The 18,511-nt window shown below is 44.1% G+C and overlaps 1 protein-coding gene across 1 annotated transcript in view; it reads right to left on the bottom strand.

Moving 5' to 3' along the window:
• Positions 1-474: 474 nt before the first annotated feature.
• Positions 475-18,511, bottom strand: part of LOC142657334 (uncharacterized) — an 85,321-nt gene continuing 67,284 nt past the window's right edge. The window contains exon 7 of the mRNA XM_075832387.1: positions 475-3,288. Coding sequence (XP_075688502.1) covers positions 1,472-3,288 — 1,817 coding nt within the window. The 3' untranslated portion in view covers positions 475-1,471. The remainder of the gene's footprint in view (positions 3,289-18,511) is intronic.

Raw genomic sequence — 18,511 nt, 5'->3', positions numbered from 1 at the left:
ATCAATTGTAGCAATCTGGCAGGATGATTTACACAGCAAGCTGAGCCAGTACTTATGTTCAAATTAGTGCCAGTAAGGGTATGTGCACACGGTAGCAGGCTTTTACGTCTGAAGTGACAGACTGTTTTCAGGAGAAAACAGCTGCCTCGTTTCAGCCGTAAATGCTCCTCCTCGCATTTTGCGAGGCTTCTCTGACAGCCGTAAATTTTGAGCTGTGCTTCATTGAGTTCAATGAAGAACGGCTCAAATGACGTCTGAAAGAAGTGTCCTGCACTTCTTTTGACGAGGCTGTATTTTTACGCGTCGTCGTTTGACAGCTGTCAAACGACGACGCGTAAATGACAGGTTGTCTGCACAGTACGTCGGCAAACCCATTCAAATGAATGGGCAGATGTTTGCCGATGTATTGTAGCCCTATTTTCAGACGTAAAACGAGGCATAATACGCCTCGTTTACGTCTGAAAATTGGTCGTGTGTACCCAGCCTAACACTTTAATATTTGTTGTGAGTATCTGGCAATATAAGTAGCAGTAAGAGCAGCTTAAAGAACGCTGCCCTTCTCTCCAATACTTGCAGAGAGCACTTTGCCAAGCAACAGGCCAGACGCCGAAGAGCTGAAACAGCACGTCTGCGGTTTGATTCACTGCTCACACGCTGTTCAAGCGCTGTGAGAAGCTGAGCTGATATTCAGCTTTGAATTGAGATCACTCATAACTGTATTCGTGCAGCTCCGTAACCGGCGTCAAGCAATGCCGCTACAAAGTGTATTACCCTGCCTGGCGATCGCTCACCAGCAGGTAATTGTAATCTTTCCCTTCAAGTTGATATTATTATTCCCTGATCTAAGACCGGATATGTCCCAACGTGCGTTTCGCTGACGTTAGTCAGCTTCATCTAGGTATTTATCCGGTATTCGGTCCAGAGCGAATTAGAGAAGGTGCAATTACCTAATTTCTCTACACAGAAATTAGCTGGTTTCACTGCTGGCACAGTCCTCTTAAATTAGGGACATTTGCCTCTAGCCATCAGCAGTCATCACCCATGTCTCATGAATCTATGACATGGACTAAAGACTTTTATAGCATTCTGGAATAATTTTTATTTCAGGGCATGGAAACCATGGTGTTCTCACTCCTGGCAATTTCATTTGCCGTTTCATTGCACTATTGATGCCAACAGGAACATTGAATCTGATACAATTTGCAACAATAGTGACAGGCATTTCTTAGCACTAGCAACCAGTTTGGTAGGACCGTTGGATAGCAACCATTTATCAAGGACAATTTTGTCCCTTACAAGTGCAGTATTAGGGGTCCTCTACACTTAGATTAATGTAGACCTACATTGGACATTTTTATATTAAATAAATAACATTTATTGTACATCCATTTACTAAAGTTTATTATTTTACTTTTAAGTTCATAGAACCACACACTATTCCCCTCTTCTCTTCCCTTTAATTACCCCATTCTTAACATGAATATGGCTTCTCCGCTGTGTGACTTCTCTCATGCTTAGCAAGACTTGATTTATCTATAAAACATTTCCCACATTCTGAACATGAATACGGTTTCTCTCCTGTGTGAATTCTCTCATGTACAACAAGATGCGATTTATCGGTAAAACATTTCCCACATTCTGGACATGAATACGGCTTCTCCCCTGTGTGAATTCTCTCATGTCTAACAAGATGTGATTTATATCGAAAGCATTTCCCACATTCTGAACATGAATACGGCTTCTCTCCAGTGTGAATTCTCCCATGTGCAACAAGACGTGATTTATCTGTAAAACATTTCCCACATTCTGAACATGAATATGGCTTCTCTCCTGTGTGACTTCTCTCATGTTTAGCAAGACTTGATTTATCTATAAAACATTTCCCACATTCTGAACATGAATACCACTTCTCTCCTGTGTGAATTCTCTCATGTCTAACAAGACCTGATTTACATGTAAAACATTTCCCACATTCTGAACATGAATACAGCTTCTCCTCTGTGTGACTTCTCTCATGTGTAACAAGACCTGATTTATATGCAAAACATTTCCCACATTCTGAACATGAATACGGCTTCTCTCCTGTGTGAATTCTCTCATGTTTAGCAAGACTTGATTTAGTTATAAAACATTTCCCACATTCTGAACAGGAATACGGTTTCTCTCCTGTGTGAATTCTCTCATGTTTAACAAGATGTGATTTATCTGTAAAACATTTCCCACATTCTGGACATGAATACGGCTTCTCCCCTGTGTGAATTCTCTTATGTGTAACAAGATGTGATTTATCTGTAAAACATTTCCAACATTCTGAACATGAATATGGCTTCTCACCTGTGTGACTCCTCTCATGTTTAACAAGTTGGAATTTACCTGTAAAACATTTCCCACATTCTGAACATGAATATGGCTTCTCTCCTGTGTGACTTCTCTCATGTCTAACAAGATGTGATTTATCTGTAAAACATGTCCCACATTCTGAACATGAATATGGCTTCTCTCCAGTATGAATTCTCTCATGTCTAACAAGACTTGATTTAGCTGTAAAAAATTTCCCACATTCTGAACATGAATACAGCTTCTCTCCTGTATGACATCTCTCATGTATAACAAGACTTGATTTAACTGTAAAACATTTCCCACATTCTGTACACGAATACAGCTTCTCTCCTGTATGACATCTCTCATGTCTAACAAGACTTGATTTAGCTATAAAACATTTCCCACATTCTGAACATGAATACAGCTTCTTTCCTGTATGACTTCTCTTATGTATAACAAGATTTGATTTCTTTGAAAAACATTTCCCACAAACTGGACATGAATACAATTTCCCTCTGTGAATTCTCTCATGGATAACAAGATGTGATTTAACTGTAAAACATTTCCCACATTCTGAACATGAATATGGCTTCTCTCCCGTGTGATTTCTCTCATGTATAACAAGATGGGATTTAACTGTAAAACATTTCCCACATTCTGAGCATGAATAAGTCTTCTCTCCTGTGTGAATTCTTCTGTTTGTAAACCTACCTGAGCTTTTTGTGAACTGTACACCACATTGAAAACTTTTACCCCCTTTCTGACCTGTACTTGTGGTAACTATCTGTGAATGGTCAGGAGAAGATTCCTCATGATTAGTGGAATTATATAACAGATATGTACTGTGAAGTCCTGGATGTACATTAAGGAATTTTTTTCCTGAAGAGTGCTGGATGATATCTTCATCTTCTACTTTATAATTGATAGATAATGTGAAGTTTCCCTCCGAATTCGTACTGGGATTTTCTGTTAGGATTAAAAATATATTGTGTGATTTTGTTACAAAACACAAAAGTTGACAAATTTAAAACATTCATATTGGGCTGGAAACACACATGCAGTGTTTTGAGCCAAAGCCAGAAGTGGATAAAGCAGGAGGGAGATGTTTAAGCCATGCCTTTTGAATCCACCACTGGCTTCAACTCAAAAACCTGCCTCAAAAACTATGTGTGTAATTCTAGCCTTATAACGTTTGTATAACACTTTAAAATATATTGATGAAAAAAATCCAGGATTCTGGTCTACACACAGTCCTCCATTTGTCTTACATAAAGCTTGACTTGATAATAGTTGTTTTTTTTAAAAGCAAAACCTTGTCTGGCAATGACTTCTGCCCTCTGCCAACACATTTGGCCCATTAAGCCCTTAGTGACCACCAATATGCCTTTTCACGGCAGTCACTAAGGGGCTTTATGCTATGGTGAGCCTTTTATGGCAGCGCTTTAACCTAAACTAGAGCCGAATGATTTAATTTAAGCTCCATTCTCTCAAGTAGCTGAGAGCTCAGAGCAACGACCGGAGACCGTAACGAGTGGTCTCTGGTCAGGGGATAGCCGTGATTTGTTAAATCACGGCGGTCACCCGAAGTTGCCCGTTCCTCACCCTTTCTCCTGTCATGGAATAACTCCTGACAGAGGAGAGAAATAGTAATAAATGTTAAACTAAGGGCCCCTGACAGTAATACTACCCCTCCCACTGCCGATCCCCGCCACATTGTTAAAATAAAAGATGGTGCACGCATGCACAGATATTAAGCGGTGCCCAAGCTGCCTGTGGCAGCAGCTGGCACAGCAACCATCAGGGACCATTCTGACTGGTCCCTGATTAAGTTGTTCCAATCCTATTCCTTTGTGTTTGTAGTAATTCTGTTCAGAGCTTGATTTAGATTCGTATCCTCATCCACTATCCACTTGGCCCTAAGCATCTGGCTATACGGAAGAGAACGTACCAATCTCTTAGGATGACAACTTTCGTATTTTAACAATGTATTACAATCAATTGGCTTAATGCATAAATTGGTTTTGAAAGACTCATCACTGATGTAAACCAGTACGTCCAAAAATTGAATCCTCTCAGTATAGAGCATAATCGTGAATTGGACATTAGGGTCAATTTGGTTAAAAAAATTTATGGAAATGTGACAGTGACTCTTCAGAATGTGTCCAGATGAGGAAGATGTCGTCTATGTATCGCCACCACCTCAATACATGAGAGAAGTGGTGGGATACATAGATCGACATCTTCTCCCTCATATCTGCAAAGATGTTGGCGTATGTCGGTGCCATGTTCGACCCCATGGCCGTCCCGCTCTGCTGTAAACAGAATTTGTCTTCAAAACAAAAATAATTGGAAGTCAAGATAAGTTCCAGAAGAGATATAATTAGATCACACCTTGGTGCATTATAATCTGATGTACTTAGTCTGCGCCTGACCGCCTCAATACTTCTGTTATGATTAATTGATGTATAAAGTGACAACACTTCAAAATAAACTAAAATAGATCCCTGAGGAGGTGTCACCGGTTTAAGTTTGTGAATGAAAGCTAATGTAAGACCTAGTATTGAGGATGAAAACCCTCAGTGCCCTATCTACAAAAATAGAAATATTATTGAGCAACGAGCCCCTACCCAATATTATCGGGCGGCCCAAAGGATTTATTAAATGCTTGTGTATTTTGGGCAGTAAATACAAGTAAGGAGTATTGGGGTGATCAATAATAAGACATTTTTTTAGGGTCTGATCAATAACACCATTATCACAAGTCTGATTTATTAAAGCAAGAATTCTCTTCTCAATGTCAAATCTTGGATCACCAAGCAGTAATCTATAGACATTAGGATTCTGTAACTGTCTATAAGCTTCCCTGATGAATGTGCTTGTGTCCATAATCACGACCGCACCACCCTTGTCCGCAGGCTTGATGATGAGGTTGTGGTTATGGACCAGATCCTCAGCAGCCAACACTTCAGTAGTAGTAAGGTTAGGGTGTATCAAACCCTTATCCTGATGTTTTATACGTAATTGTTCAACATCTTTTTTAACTAGTTCTAGAAAAGCCTCAACTGGATGTTCCAATATTGGTTGTAAAAAAATCACTTTTATTAAATAATCCAAATTTACACAAACTTAGTTCATTATCAGTAGTTCTAGAAATAACATTAGAATCAGATTTATCAAACCATATGTTAAGCTTAATACTTCTGATGAAATTATATAAAATCAAGCTCCAGACTACATCAGTAAATTTTTTGACTAGGACAAAATGATAATCCTTTGGAAATAACCTGTAATTGTGAAGAGGTTAAAACAGAGGAGGAGATATTTACCACAGTCTCTGTGTGTTCTTCCCTTTGCTGTAAGGAGCCTTCTGTCATGTCCATGGCCGCGGGCCGTCAGGTTCACTCTCCCCGACGGCCACAGCGATGGGTCGGCGAGCGCCTGCCCCAGTCTCCTCCTCAGGAGACACCAGCGCTCACTTCCACCTCGGCCGGATCCCGTAGGAGTAGTATAGAGCTATATAAGTCATCAAACTAGTTTTGACAGGTGCCATGCCCCTTTAGGGCCGTGGTTAGGGCGTGGCTAACTTATAGCCATGCCCCTATCCTGCGATCTTTGCTGTTAGGCACCCCCAGACCACGCCCCTTCCGGTTCCGGTACGCACCTCTTCCGGAACCGGCGTTCCCCCAGACCACACCCTTCCGGTTCAGTGACACGCCTCTTCCGGAACCGGCGGTCCCCAGACCACACCCTTCCGGTTCCGATAGGTGAACCCCGCCCCTTCCGGAACAGCATCATATGACGCGTACGTAGAAGGATTGTGATTGGTGCTCGCTGAAGCCATGCTGTGATTGGTGCATACGGCATTGTGGGCGTGTTCATGCCCATAGAATTAATGTGATTGGTGCGCGCTGAAGCTATGATGTGATTGGTGCGTACCGAGTTGTGGGCGTGTTCATTGAACAGAAACATGCCCTGACATGCCTGGAAAGCGTCCGAACATGTTTTCTGCGGTTTTCTGAAACTATAAGTATAACTGTGCGCATGACAGGGTTACATTTTGAATAATGAATGTGATTGGTGCTCGCTGTAACCAAGGCATGACCAGGGTTATATCTGAACACGTTATTCACAAATTATTTGAATAAAAGCCCACTTTGTTCTTTTTGTATAAACACATAAAATTGCTGGGTAAATTTATTGAAAAAAAAATAAAATAAAAAATAAAACAATGTTTAAAAGGATTACCTGGGGTGGGATACGAACCCACGCCGGCTTATACGCCGATTGGATTTTTATGTTCAACGCCTTAAAGGAACAGTGTCATCACAATTTTTTTTTTAATATGTTAAAGCTGTTAGTGCTTTATTAAAAACGTTTATATTTATTTGTGTGTTTGTGTTTTACTTTTTCTTATTTTTACACTTTTTTTTCCCTATGGGGGCTGCCATTTTTTTTCCATTTCTGTATGTGTCGATTAACGACACATACAGACATGGAATACGGCAGCCACCGTCCCATAGGGACTGCGAACGGGTCCCGTCCCATCCACTTCTCTGTACGCCGTCTGTGTGGGAACTGCGCATGCTCCCACACAGTCCAATTTGAAATGCGCGCCGTCCGGTGCCATTTTCCTGTGGACCGGAAGTCGCGGCCGGACAGTAAGATTACTACTTCCGGTCGCGGCTTCCGGACTTGTGCACTTGGACCAGCGGCAGCAGACGGAGCGGATGGGCCGGAGGGAGCCGCGGCGGCAGGAGCAGGTAAGAGATTTCTATGTATGTTCGTGTTTGTGTGTGTTTACTACTGTATGTAAACCTTCTACACTGTGTGTTAGCTCAAAAAATGGCGACAAACAGTGTAGGAGGTTAGACCGTTCAAACCCCTCGTTTATCCCGGCACTAGCCAGGATAAAGGAGGGGGGGATGCTGAGAGCTCACTAGAGCGAGTGCTTTTTTCCCAATTTTGCAATGCTGCAATTTTGGGAATAGCTCCATCTAGTGACCAGCGATGGGAAATATTATAAATTAGAATCTAATGGAATTTTAGTTCAGGCGTAGCTAACATTGCGAAGCAATGGATGTACATAAATCGGGTACAGATAACAGAGGGCTTCATTCACACGCATTATAAAAACAGGTGGTAAGGATATTGATGCTCAAAGGTCAGGGGCCAACTTTTACAGTCATCAGGTTGCTTCACACGTATTATAAAAGCAGGTCGGCAGGTTATTGATGCTTAAAGAGGCTCTGTCACCAGATTATAAATGCCTACATAATCTGATCGGCGCTGTAATGTAGATAACAACAGTAGTTTTTATTTTGAAAAACTATCATTTTTGAGCAAGTTATGAGCAATTTTAGATTTAGTTTCTTAAAGACCAACTGGGCGTGTTTTTACTTTTGACCAAGTGGGTGTTGTAAAAAAGTGTATGAGGCTGACCAATCAGTGACATACACTTCTCATTGTTCCAGCCCAGCATGATCCACAGCACAGTGTGATTGTGCAGTGAAAGAAGCTGGGCTGGAACAATGAGAAGTGCATGAGGCTGATTAGTCACTGATTGGTCAGCCTCATAAACTTCTTTACAACACCCACTTGGTCAAAAGTAAAAACACCGTTGGTCTTTAAGAAACTAATTAGCATAAATTTAAAATTGCTCATAACTTGCTAAAAAATTATCATTTTTCAAAATAAAAACCACTGCTGTTACCTACATTACAGCGCCGATCAGATTATGTAGGAGATAGGGCACTTATAATCTGGTGACAGAGCCTCTTTAAAAGGTCAACTTCCAGCATTTCAAACAAGCAAATCTATGACCGCTTCTAAAGATAAAATTAGCATGGCAAAGGTAGACAACACGACTCATGATGAATTACTACATAAAATATATTATGATGCTAAGCATGTCGGTGGTTTTGGAGGGGTTAAAAATTTATACCAAGAGGCGAAAAAACAAGGCTTAAGAATCAAAAATGTAAAAAATTGGTTAGCGGCTTAAGATGCCTATTCACTTCATAAGGGATTAAGGCATCATTTTAAAAGAAATATGACCTGTGTATCGAGGGTAGGTGCCCAGTGGCAGGCCGATCTCGTGTCCATGACTGATGTTGCCAATTTCAACGAAGGCGGAAAATATATTCTCACAGTTATCGATGTATTTTCAAAATATGCCTGGACGACCGTATTACAGGCGAAAACAGGCGCAAGTGTCGCAGGCGCCTTTCAGACCATTTTACTCGATGGACGTATGCCCCAAAAATTGCAAACCGATAGAGGCAAAGAGTTTTTGAATACAAATGTAAAAAAAGTACTACAGATTAACAATATACACCATTTTCTAACCAACAACGACGTTAAAGCCGCCGTAGTAGTTCGATTTAACCGGACATTAAAATCTAAAATGTGGCGCTATTTTACAGCGCACAACACTATCCGTTATATAGATGTTCTGCAGGATTTAATGTTCAGTTATAACCACACAGGACAATACGCTGTCGACCGGTGGACGTCACAAACGCAAATTCGCTAGACATTTGGAAGAATATTTACGGTGAATATTTCAAAGCTAAAAAAGGTAAACCCTTGTTTAAAGACGGCGACCAGGTCAGGATTTCTAAATTTAAGGATCTTTTCAGCAAAGGCTATGAACAGACGTTCACGGATGAAATATTTACTGTGCAGGCGGTAAACACTAAAGGCTTGAAGCCTCTGTATAATTTAAAGGACGCCTCTGGGGACCCGATCAAAGGCTCTTTCTACGCCGAAGAAAGACAAAAAATACCGGAAAACCACGATCGGGTGTACAGAATTGAAAACGTTTTTAAAAAAAAGCGTGTCAGAGGTGAAGTGGTGCGGGTACCCAACATCATTCAATAGTTGGATTGAAAAGCAGCAGTTAACAAGTATTTAAAAACGCAGACAGATGGAGAAAGCACAGTTTTATATAACGCTTCCAAGCAATGCATCATACCGCACATATCCACAAAATTAGATCTCTAATTACACAATCAAACTTTCTAAACCGGTCACATTAATTGGCCCCTGGGAAGTCGGTCTTACAGAGATACAGTACCCACAAACTTGGAATACATTTGAAATGGATGAAGGCTACATATATTTAGGTCTGCCGGGCGGTGCACTTAAGCAAGTCAACGTGAAGTCAGGATATTACAATTCTGTTAAAGAACTGGTAAAAAGCATCAACGAGAGGATTGAGAATTACAAGCATCCGCCTATTGATGTAAAATTGTCATATGACGCCATCGAAAGAATAGTGACTGTAACAGGGATGCATCCTTTCATACTCAGCGATAGACTGACGAACATATTGGGCTTAGACTCTAATAAAACCAATGTAGCCGGCAATGGCACAAAATGTGCCGATATAAAAAGCGGATTTTACACGCTATACGTCTGTACAGATATAATCGAACATCAAAGACTCGGGGATAGTTTTGTACCCCTATTACGAACGGTTGAAATTACAGGCAGTAACAATGAAACGATCATGCAGCTTTACGTCAAGCCTGATTACGTCAACGTCAGTAAAAACCACTTTGATCATATTACTATTCTAATAAAGAGCGATCAAAACAGAAATGTGCCATTTAAAGAGGCTCTGTCACCAGATTTTGCAACCCCTATCTGCTATTGCAGCAGATAGGCGCTGCAATGTAGATTACAGTAACGTTTTTATTTTTAAAAAACGAGCATTTTTGGCCAAGTTATAACCATTTTTGTATTTATGCAAATGAGGCTTGCAAAAGTACAACTGGGCGTGTTGAAAAGTAAAAGTACAACTGGGCGTGTATTAGGTGCGTACATCGGGGCGTGTTTACTACTATTACTAGCTGGGCTTTCTGACGAGAAGTATCATCCACTTCTCTTCAGAACGCCCAGCTTCTGGCAGTGCAGACACAGCGTGTTCTCGAGAGATCACGCTGTGACGTCACTCACAGGTCCTGCATCGTGTCAGACGAGCCGGCACCAGAGGCTACAGATGATTCTGCAGCAGCATCGGCGTTTGCAGGTAAATCGATGTAGCTACTTACCTGCAAACGCTGATGCTGCTGCAGAATCAACTGTAGCCTCTGGTGCCGACACGATGCAGGACCTGTCAGTGACGTCACAGATCTGCACTGCCAGAAGCTGGGCGTTCTGAAGAGAAGTGGATGATACTTCTCATCAGAACGCCCAGCTAGTGAAAGTAGTAAACACGCCCCGATGTACGCACATAATACACGCCCAGTTGTACTTTTACTTTTCAACACGCCCAGTTGTACTTTTACAAGCCTCATTTGCATAAATACGAAAATGGTCATAACTTGGCCAAAAATGCTCGTTTTTTTAAAAATAAAAACGTTACTGTAATCTACATTGCAGCGCCTATCTGCTGCAATAGCAGATAGGGGTTGCAAAATCTGGTGACAGAGCCTCTTTAAGTACGGGAAGTCGATTGTTAAACTACACTTTCGCCCGCTAAGGGGCACGTACTAATTAAAAAGGCGACATGGTAATCGTGAAAAACGATGGGGAGCCGCATGTTTACGCCAGCTACTATAGGGCACAGGCCGGGCATGGCTTACCAGGATTTCACGGTAATGCATACATGTCTGGTCGCGGTTTAGGTGGTGTTTTTCGAAGTTTATTCAGGAAAGTTGTGCCATTGTTTAGACGAGGTTTAGAATTATTAAAAGCTCACGTGAAAACTGCTGCAAGGGGTATAGCTCAAGATGTCGTGGGTCGTGTTTCAGCAGCTATGATGAACAAAATAGCCGGAGAGCCACAGGAAGGCTCGGGATTAGTTTACATCGCTAAGAACAAACCTAAAAGGTAACGGAAATGCAAAGAGGCGGGACAACGGAGAGTAACTGTAAAGGATCTGCCAGGCACAGCTTCGGGGTTAACGCCCATAGATAATCAGTCTGCACCTGCTTCTATGTCTGTGAGACTGACTCTATCTTCCACCACTCAGGGTGGCAGGCTTAGGAGTGGGAGAACCTATCACAGCCTGGCCAGACGGAGCTAGCTCCCGCCCTCTGTCTATTTATACCTGCCTTTCCTGTTCCTCCTTTGCTTGTGATTCTTCTCGTTTGGTTTCCTTGCCCTTCTGCAGCTTCTTGTACTATTGTCCTTGCTTCATATTGACCCCGGCTTGCTGACTACTCTCCTGCTCTGCGTTTGGTACCTCGTACACTCCTGGTTTGACTCGGCTTGTTCACTTCTCTTGTTGCTCACGGTGTTGCCGTGGGCAACTGCCCCTTTCTCCCCTAGCTCTGTGTACCCTTGTCTGTTTGTCTGTCGTGCACTTATTAAGCGTAGGGACCGTCGCCCAGTTGTACCCCGTCGCCTAGGGCGGGTCGTTGCAAGTAGGCAGGGACTGAGTGGCGGGTAGATTAGGGCTCACTTGTCTGTCTCCCCACCCCCGTCATTACATAATCACAAGCCCATACCTAGTCTACACTGGTCCCTGACACCACTATGGACCCCCTTGAGACCCTGGCTCAGCAAATGCAGGGTCTCTCCCTACAATTCCAGGCCCTGGCTCAGAGGGTCAACCAGCCTGATGCTACCATGGTAGTCCCCCTCACCTCACCTCTTGAACCCCACCTCAAGTTGCCCGACCGGTTCTCAGGGGACCGGAAGACTTTTCTCTCCTTTCGGGAGAGTTGTAGGCTCTATTTTCGTTTAAAGCCCCACTCCTCAGGTTCTGAGAGCCAGCGGGTGGGTATAATTATGTCCCGGCTCCAGGAAGGGCCCCAAGAATGGGCCTTCTCCTTGGCTCCTGACGCCCCTGAACTTTGCCGGTTGATCTTTTCTTTTCTGCTCTCGGACTCATCTATGACGAGACTGACAAGACTGCTTTTGCCGAGAGTCAGCTGGTGACCTTACGTCAGGGTAAGAGACCTGTTGAGGAGTATTGCTCTGACATTAGGAAGTGGCGCGTAGCTTCTCGGTGGAATGACCCTGCCTTAAGGTGCCAGTTTAGGTTGGGTCTGTCGAACGCCCTGAAAGATCTGCTAGTTAGTTATCCCTCTTCTGACTCCCTAGACCAGGTTATGGCTTTAGCGGTACGACTTGACCGACGTCTCAGGGAACGACGACTTGAACGTCTTGATGTTTTCTCCTCTGACTCCCCCATGATGCCTCCCGAGGTTCCGTTGCTTCGTTCCTCCCCGGAAGACTCGGAGGTACCTATGCAACTCGGGGCCTCCGTGTCCCCCCAACAACGTAGAGATTTCCGCAGGAAGAATGGTCTCTGCTTCTACTGTGGGGATGACAAGCATTAAATGAACAACTGTCCTAAGCGTAAGAATGCAGCCGGAGAACTAAGTGATCATCGGGAAGGTCACTTGGGCGCACAGGTATTTCCTGTAAATATGAAACGTAATAAAATCTTGCTTCCCTTTCAGGTCTCTTTTGGTGGTAGGTCTGCTACTGGCAGTGCCTTCGTGGATTCAGGGTCTTCTGCTAATATCATGTCTGTGGAATTTGCTATGTCTCTAGCTATGCCTTTGAATGATTTGCCTAAACCTATCCCGGTAGTGGGTATCGACTCCACTCCTCTTGCTAATGGTTATTTTACACATAATACCCCTGTTTTTGAACTCCTTGTTGGCTCCATGCATTTGGAGCAGTGCTCTGTACTGTTAATGCAGGGATTATCGTCCGATTTGGTTTTAGGCCTTCCCTGGTTGCAGTTGCATAATCCCACGTTTGACTGGAATTCTGGGGACCTTACCAAGTGGGGTAATGAATGCTTGACATCATGTTTTTCTGTTAATTTTATTTCCCCCCCTGAGGAGGTGAACACGCTATCTGAGTTTGTTCAGGACTTTGCCGATGTTTTCTCTAAGGAGGCCTCCGAAGTGTTACCTCCTCATAGAAAATATGATTGCGCAATCAATTTGGTACCAGGAGCTAAGCTCCCTAAGTGTAGGATATTTAAGCTCTCTTGTCCCGAATGTGAAGCCATGAGAGAGTATATCCAGGAATGCCTGGCCAAGGGTTACATTCGCCCCTCTACTTCTCCGGTAGGTGCTGGCTTCTTCTTCGTAGGGAAGAAGGATGGTGGTCTTAGGCCATGCATTGACTACCGAAGCTTGAATAAGGTCACTGTAAGGAACCAGTATCCCCTTCCTCTGATTCCTGATCTCTTTAATCAGGTTCAGGGGGCCCAATGGTTCTCTAAGTTTGATCTACGGGGGGCGTATAACCTTATCCGCATCAAAGAGAGGGATGAGTGGAAGACTGCGTTTAACACGTCCGAAGGTCATTTCGAATACCTCGTCATGCCCTTTGGGTTGTGTAATGCTCCCGCGATCTTCCAGAATTTCATAAATGAGATTTTAAGAGACTACCTGGGGGTATTTCTTGTAGTGTACCTTGATGACATACTTGTGTTTTCCAAGGACTGGTCCTCCCACATTGAGCATGTCAGGAAGGTGCTCCAGGTCCTTCGAGAAAACAAACTGTTTGCGAAGACCGAAAAATGTGTGTTTGGGGTGCAGGAGATACCATTTTTGGGCCAAATCCTCACTCCTCATGAATTCCGCATGGACCCTGCCAAGGTCCAGGCTGTGGCGGAATGGGTCCAACCTGCCTCCCTGAAGGCGTTACAGTGCTTCCTGGGGTTCGCTAATTATTACAGGAGGTTTATTGCTAACTTCTCGGTCATCGCAAAGCCTCTTACGGATCTCACTTGCAAGGGTGCTGATCTCCTCCACTGGCCTCCTGAGGCTGTCCAGGCTTTTGAGGTCCTTAAGAAGTGCTATATCTCGGCCCCGGTGCTGGTTCAGCCCAACCAAATGGAGCCATTTATCGTGGAGGTTGACGCGTCCGAGGTGGGATTGGGGGCTGTCTTGTCCCAGGGTACCAGGTCCTTCACCCATCTCCGTCCCTGTGCCTACTTCTCCAGGAAGTTTTCACCCACTGAGAGTAACTATGATATTGGCAACCGCGAACTCTTAGCCATTAAATGGGCATTTGAAGAGTGGCACCACTTCCTGGAGGGGGCTAGGCACCAGGTAACGGTCCTCACCGACCACAAGAATCTGGTTTTCCTAGATTCTGCCCGGAGGCTAAACCCGAGACAAGCTCGTTGGGCGTTATTTTTACCAGATTCAACTTTGTGGTAACCTATAGGGCTGGGTCTAAAAATGTTAAGGCTGATGCACTGTCACGTAGCTTCATGGCTAGCCCTCCTTCGGAGGAAGATCCTGCTTGTATTTTGCCTCCAGGTATAACCATTTCCGCTATTGATTCTGATTTAGTCTCTGAAATTGCGGCTGATCAAGGTTCAGCTCCCGGGAGCCTTCCTGAGAACAAGCTGTTTGTTCCCCTGCAATTCCGGCTAAGGGTACTTAGGGAAAATCATGACTCCACACTATCTGGCCATCCAGGCATCCTGGGTACCAAGCACCTCATTGCCAGAAACTATTGGTGGCCTGGGTTGCCTAAAGACGTTAAGGCCTACGTCGCCACTTGTGAAGTTTGTGCTAGGTCCAAGACTCCCAGGTCCCGACCAGCGGGCTTACTATGTTCTTTGCCCATTCCCCAGAGACCTTGGACCCATATCTCCATGGATTTTATCACCGATTTGCCTCCATCTCAAGGCAAGTCGGTGGTATGGGTTGTAGTAGACCGCTTCAGTAAGATGTGCCATTTTGTGCCCCTCAAGAAACTACCCAATGCTAAGACGTTAGCTACCTTGTTTGTCAAACACATCCTGCATCTCCATGGGGTCCCTGTCAATATTGTTTCTGATAGAGGGGTACAATTTGTTTCCTTGTTTTGGAGAGCCTTCTGTAAAAAGTTGGAGATTGATCTGTCCTTCTCCTCGGCCTTCCATCCTGAAACTAATGGCCAAAGTGAGAGGACTAATCAGTCTCTAGAACAATATTTAAGGTGTTTTATCTCTGACTGTCAATATGATTGGGTCTCATTCATTCCCCTCGCCGAATTTTCCCTTAATAACCGGGTCAGTTACTCGTCAGGGGTCTCCCCCTTTTTCTGTAATTTTGGGTTTAATCCACGGTTCTCTTCCGTTTCACCTGGTAGTTCCAACAATCCCGAGGTAGAGGTCGTTCATCGAGAACTGTGCACAGTCTGGGCTCAGGTTCAGAAGAACCTAGAGGCGTCCCAGAGCATACAAAAAACTCAGGCAGATAGAAAATGTTCTGCTAACCCCTTGTTTATGGTTGGGGATCTGGTGTGGCTATCGTCTAAAAATTTGCGCCTTAAGGTCCCGTCCAAGAAGTTTGCTCCCCGGTTTATAGGGCCGTACAATGTCATTGAAGTCCTCAATCCTGTCTCCTTCCGACTGGAGTTGCCCCCATCTTTTTGAGTACACGACGTGTTCCATGCCTCCCTCCTTAAACGCTGCTCCCCGTCCTCGGCTCCCTCGAGGAAACCGCCGGTCCCTGTTCTCACCCCTGAGGGGGCAGAATTCGAGGTGGCCAAGATTGTGGACAGCAGGATGGTCCAAGGCTCCCTCCAGTACCTGGTCCATTGGAGAGTATACGGGCCTGAGGAGAGGACTGGGGTACCCGCTCGGGATGTTCACGCTGGGATATTGGTCGGGAGGTTTCACCTTCGTTTCCCCAGTAAACCAGGTCCACTTAGAAAGGGTCCGGTGGCCCCCCATAAAAGGGGGGGTACTGTAAAGGATCTGCCAGGCACAGCTTCGGGGTTAACGCCCATAGATAATCAGTCTGCACCTGCTTCTATGTCTGTGAGACTGACTCCATCTTCCACCACTCAGGGTGGAAGGCTTAGGAGTGGGAGAACCTATCACAGCCTGTCCAGACCGAGCTAGCTCCCGCCCTCTGTCTATTTATACCTGCCTCTCCTGTTCCTCCTTTGATTGTGATTCTTCTCATTTGGTTTCCTGGCCCTGCTGCAGCTTCTTGTACTATTGTCCTTGCTTCATATTGACCCAGGCTTGCTGACTACTCTCCTGCTCTGCGTTTGGTACCTCGTACACTCCTGGTTTGACTCGGCTTGTTCACTACTCTCCTGCTCTGCGTTTGGCACCTCGTACTCACCTGGTTTGACTCGGCTTGTTCACTTCTCTTGTTGCTCACGGTGTTGCCGTGGGCAACTGCCCCTTTCTCCCCCTAGCTCTGTGTACCCTTGTCTGTTTGTCTGTCATGCACTTATTGAGCGTAGGGACCGTCGCCCAGTTGTACCCCGTCGCCTAGGACGGGTCGTTGCAAGTAGGCAGGGACTGAGTGGCGGGTAGATTAGGGCTCACTTGTCTGTCTCCCCACCCCCGTCATTACAGTAACCCAACACCACAGCAACAGGGGAGGTCCCAAAAGGAATAAAAAGAAAAAACCCACACATCGTGAAGCGCATATCATATTTTGAACGTTACGGCAAGAACTCTAGCAGACATGGCTTTCATTCATACAGCATCCGTTGAATGTGCCAAATCAGAACTGGACCTATTTGAAATACAGCCTACACAGACCAGCATTGAAAAAAGCCTGTACGTCTAGGTTCAACCACTAGCCGCCATAGCAGAAGCCGCACCGCTCGAATTCTACATAGCCGGCAGCGGTGAACACTATTTAGACCTAAATAACACGCTACTCTACTTAACACTCCGAATTGTTAAAATCGACAATACACCGATCGCTGATGGAGCCCGTCTGAGCCTGACCAATTATCCTATAGCCACGTTGTTTAGCCAATTAGATGTTTCACTAGGCGACAGACTTATATCTCAATCTAACAGTCTGTATCCGTATAGAGCCTATATAAAAACAATCCTTAACTACAGCTCGGACGCTTTATCCACGCAGTTCACAACTGGCTTGTTTTACAAGGACACTGCGGGACAGCACCAGGTACGCGCTATTGGTGGCGCTAACACAGGGTTCACAAAGCGGGCGCTAATGACCGATCGCAGTAAAGTTGTTGAAGTTCTGGGCCATCTTCATAGCGATTTATTTTTCCAAGAAAAGTTGATTTTAAATGGCGTCGATCTGAAGATAAAATGTACCCGTTGTAAGGATGAATTTTGTCTAATACCGGTTGAAGCTGAACCTTTCAAGATACAGATTCTGAACGCCTCGCTCTTTGTCAAAAGAGTACAGATATCTCACGCAGTGCGACTAGGGCACGCACAAGGACTTTTAAGCAGTAATGCAAAGTACGCTATTGACCGTGTAAGCATGAAGGTCTTCAGCGTCCCTGTCGGCAGTCGTGTATGCAGCCAGGAAAATCTATTTCTGGGACAGTTACCGAGAACGGTCATTATCGGATTTGTAGATAATGACATGTTTTCCGGGGCCTATGATCAAAACCCTCTGTGTTTCAAACATAATCATATGAACTTTGCGGCTATGTGGATGGTGAGCAAATACCCACAAAACCCTTCCAGCCCGATTTTGAGAATGGTAACGCCGTTAGAGAATACATGTCACTGGTGCATATAGCGAGGAAGCAAAATGCAGATAGTGGGCTACTGATCGACAGAGAAGAATTTCTGAACGGCTACACACTATTGGCTTTTGATTTGTCACCCGATCAGGAAGGTGGTAGCCATTTTTCACTCATACGCAATGGAAATCTAGGAGTAGAAATACGCTTTTCAAGAGCTTTGGAAAGAACCGTTAATATGATAATCTATGGAATATTTGATAACATCATAGAAATCACTCAAAGACGTGAAGTTGTTTATGATTTTCTCTAAAATACAAAAAGAATGAACACGCTGGAGATTACACGTATTTTAAACAAGAACCCCCACACTCATGGAATATTTAGAGGTGTGCTGCCTTATGACTTGCTACCAGACCATAGACTGGTCTCGTTGCCTTTATTGTAAATACCCATGACTCTAGAAGACCGGGCGAACACTGGCTGGCACTTTACATCACAGCCGAAAAACAGGGCGTTTTTTTTTACTCATACGGACTTTCCCCTGAAAGTTTGATATACCCTAAAGAAATACTGACAAGGTAAGATATGTATCATGTTCTTATTTTAATGCCTCTATCAGCCTTTATTAGCTGTTACAAATGTTTTTAATGGTAGTAATGCATTTTTAATAGTAAATGATTTTAAAATGTCGTTTTTCATTACATTTAATTGTATATATTTTTTAAATTTTATAAGCTGTTACAAACTTTTTATGTCTGCATAGTATACACATGGCATTGATATTTACTGGATTTTG

The sequence above is a fragment of the Rhinoderma darwinii genome, chromosome 1, assembly GCF_050947455.1.
Source record: "Rhinoderma darwinii isolate aRhiDar2 chromosome 1, aRhiDar2.hap1, whole genome shotgun sequence".
Taxonomy (NCBI): Eukaryota; Metazoa; Chordata; class Amphibia; order Anura; family Rhinodermatidae; genus Rhinoderma; species Rhinoderma darwinii.
This window is presented reverse-complemented; position numbering and strand designations above follow the sequence as displayed.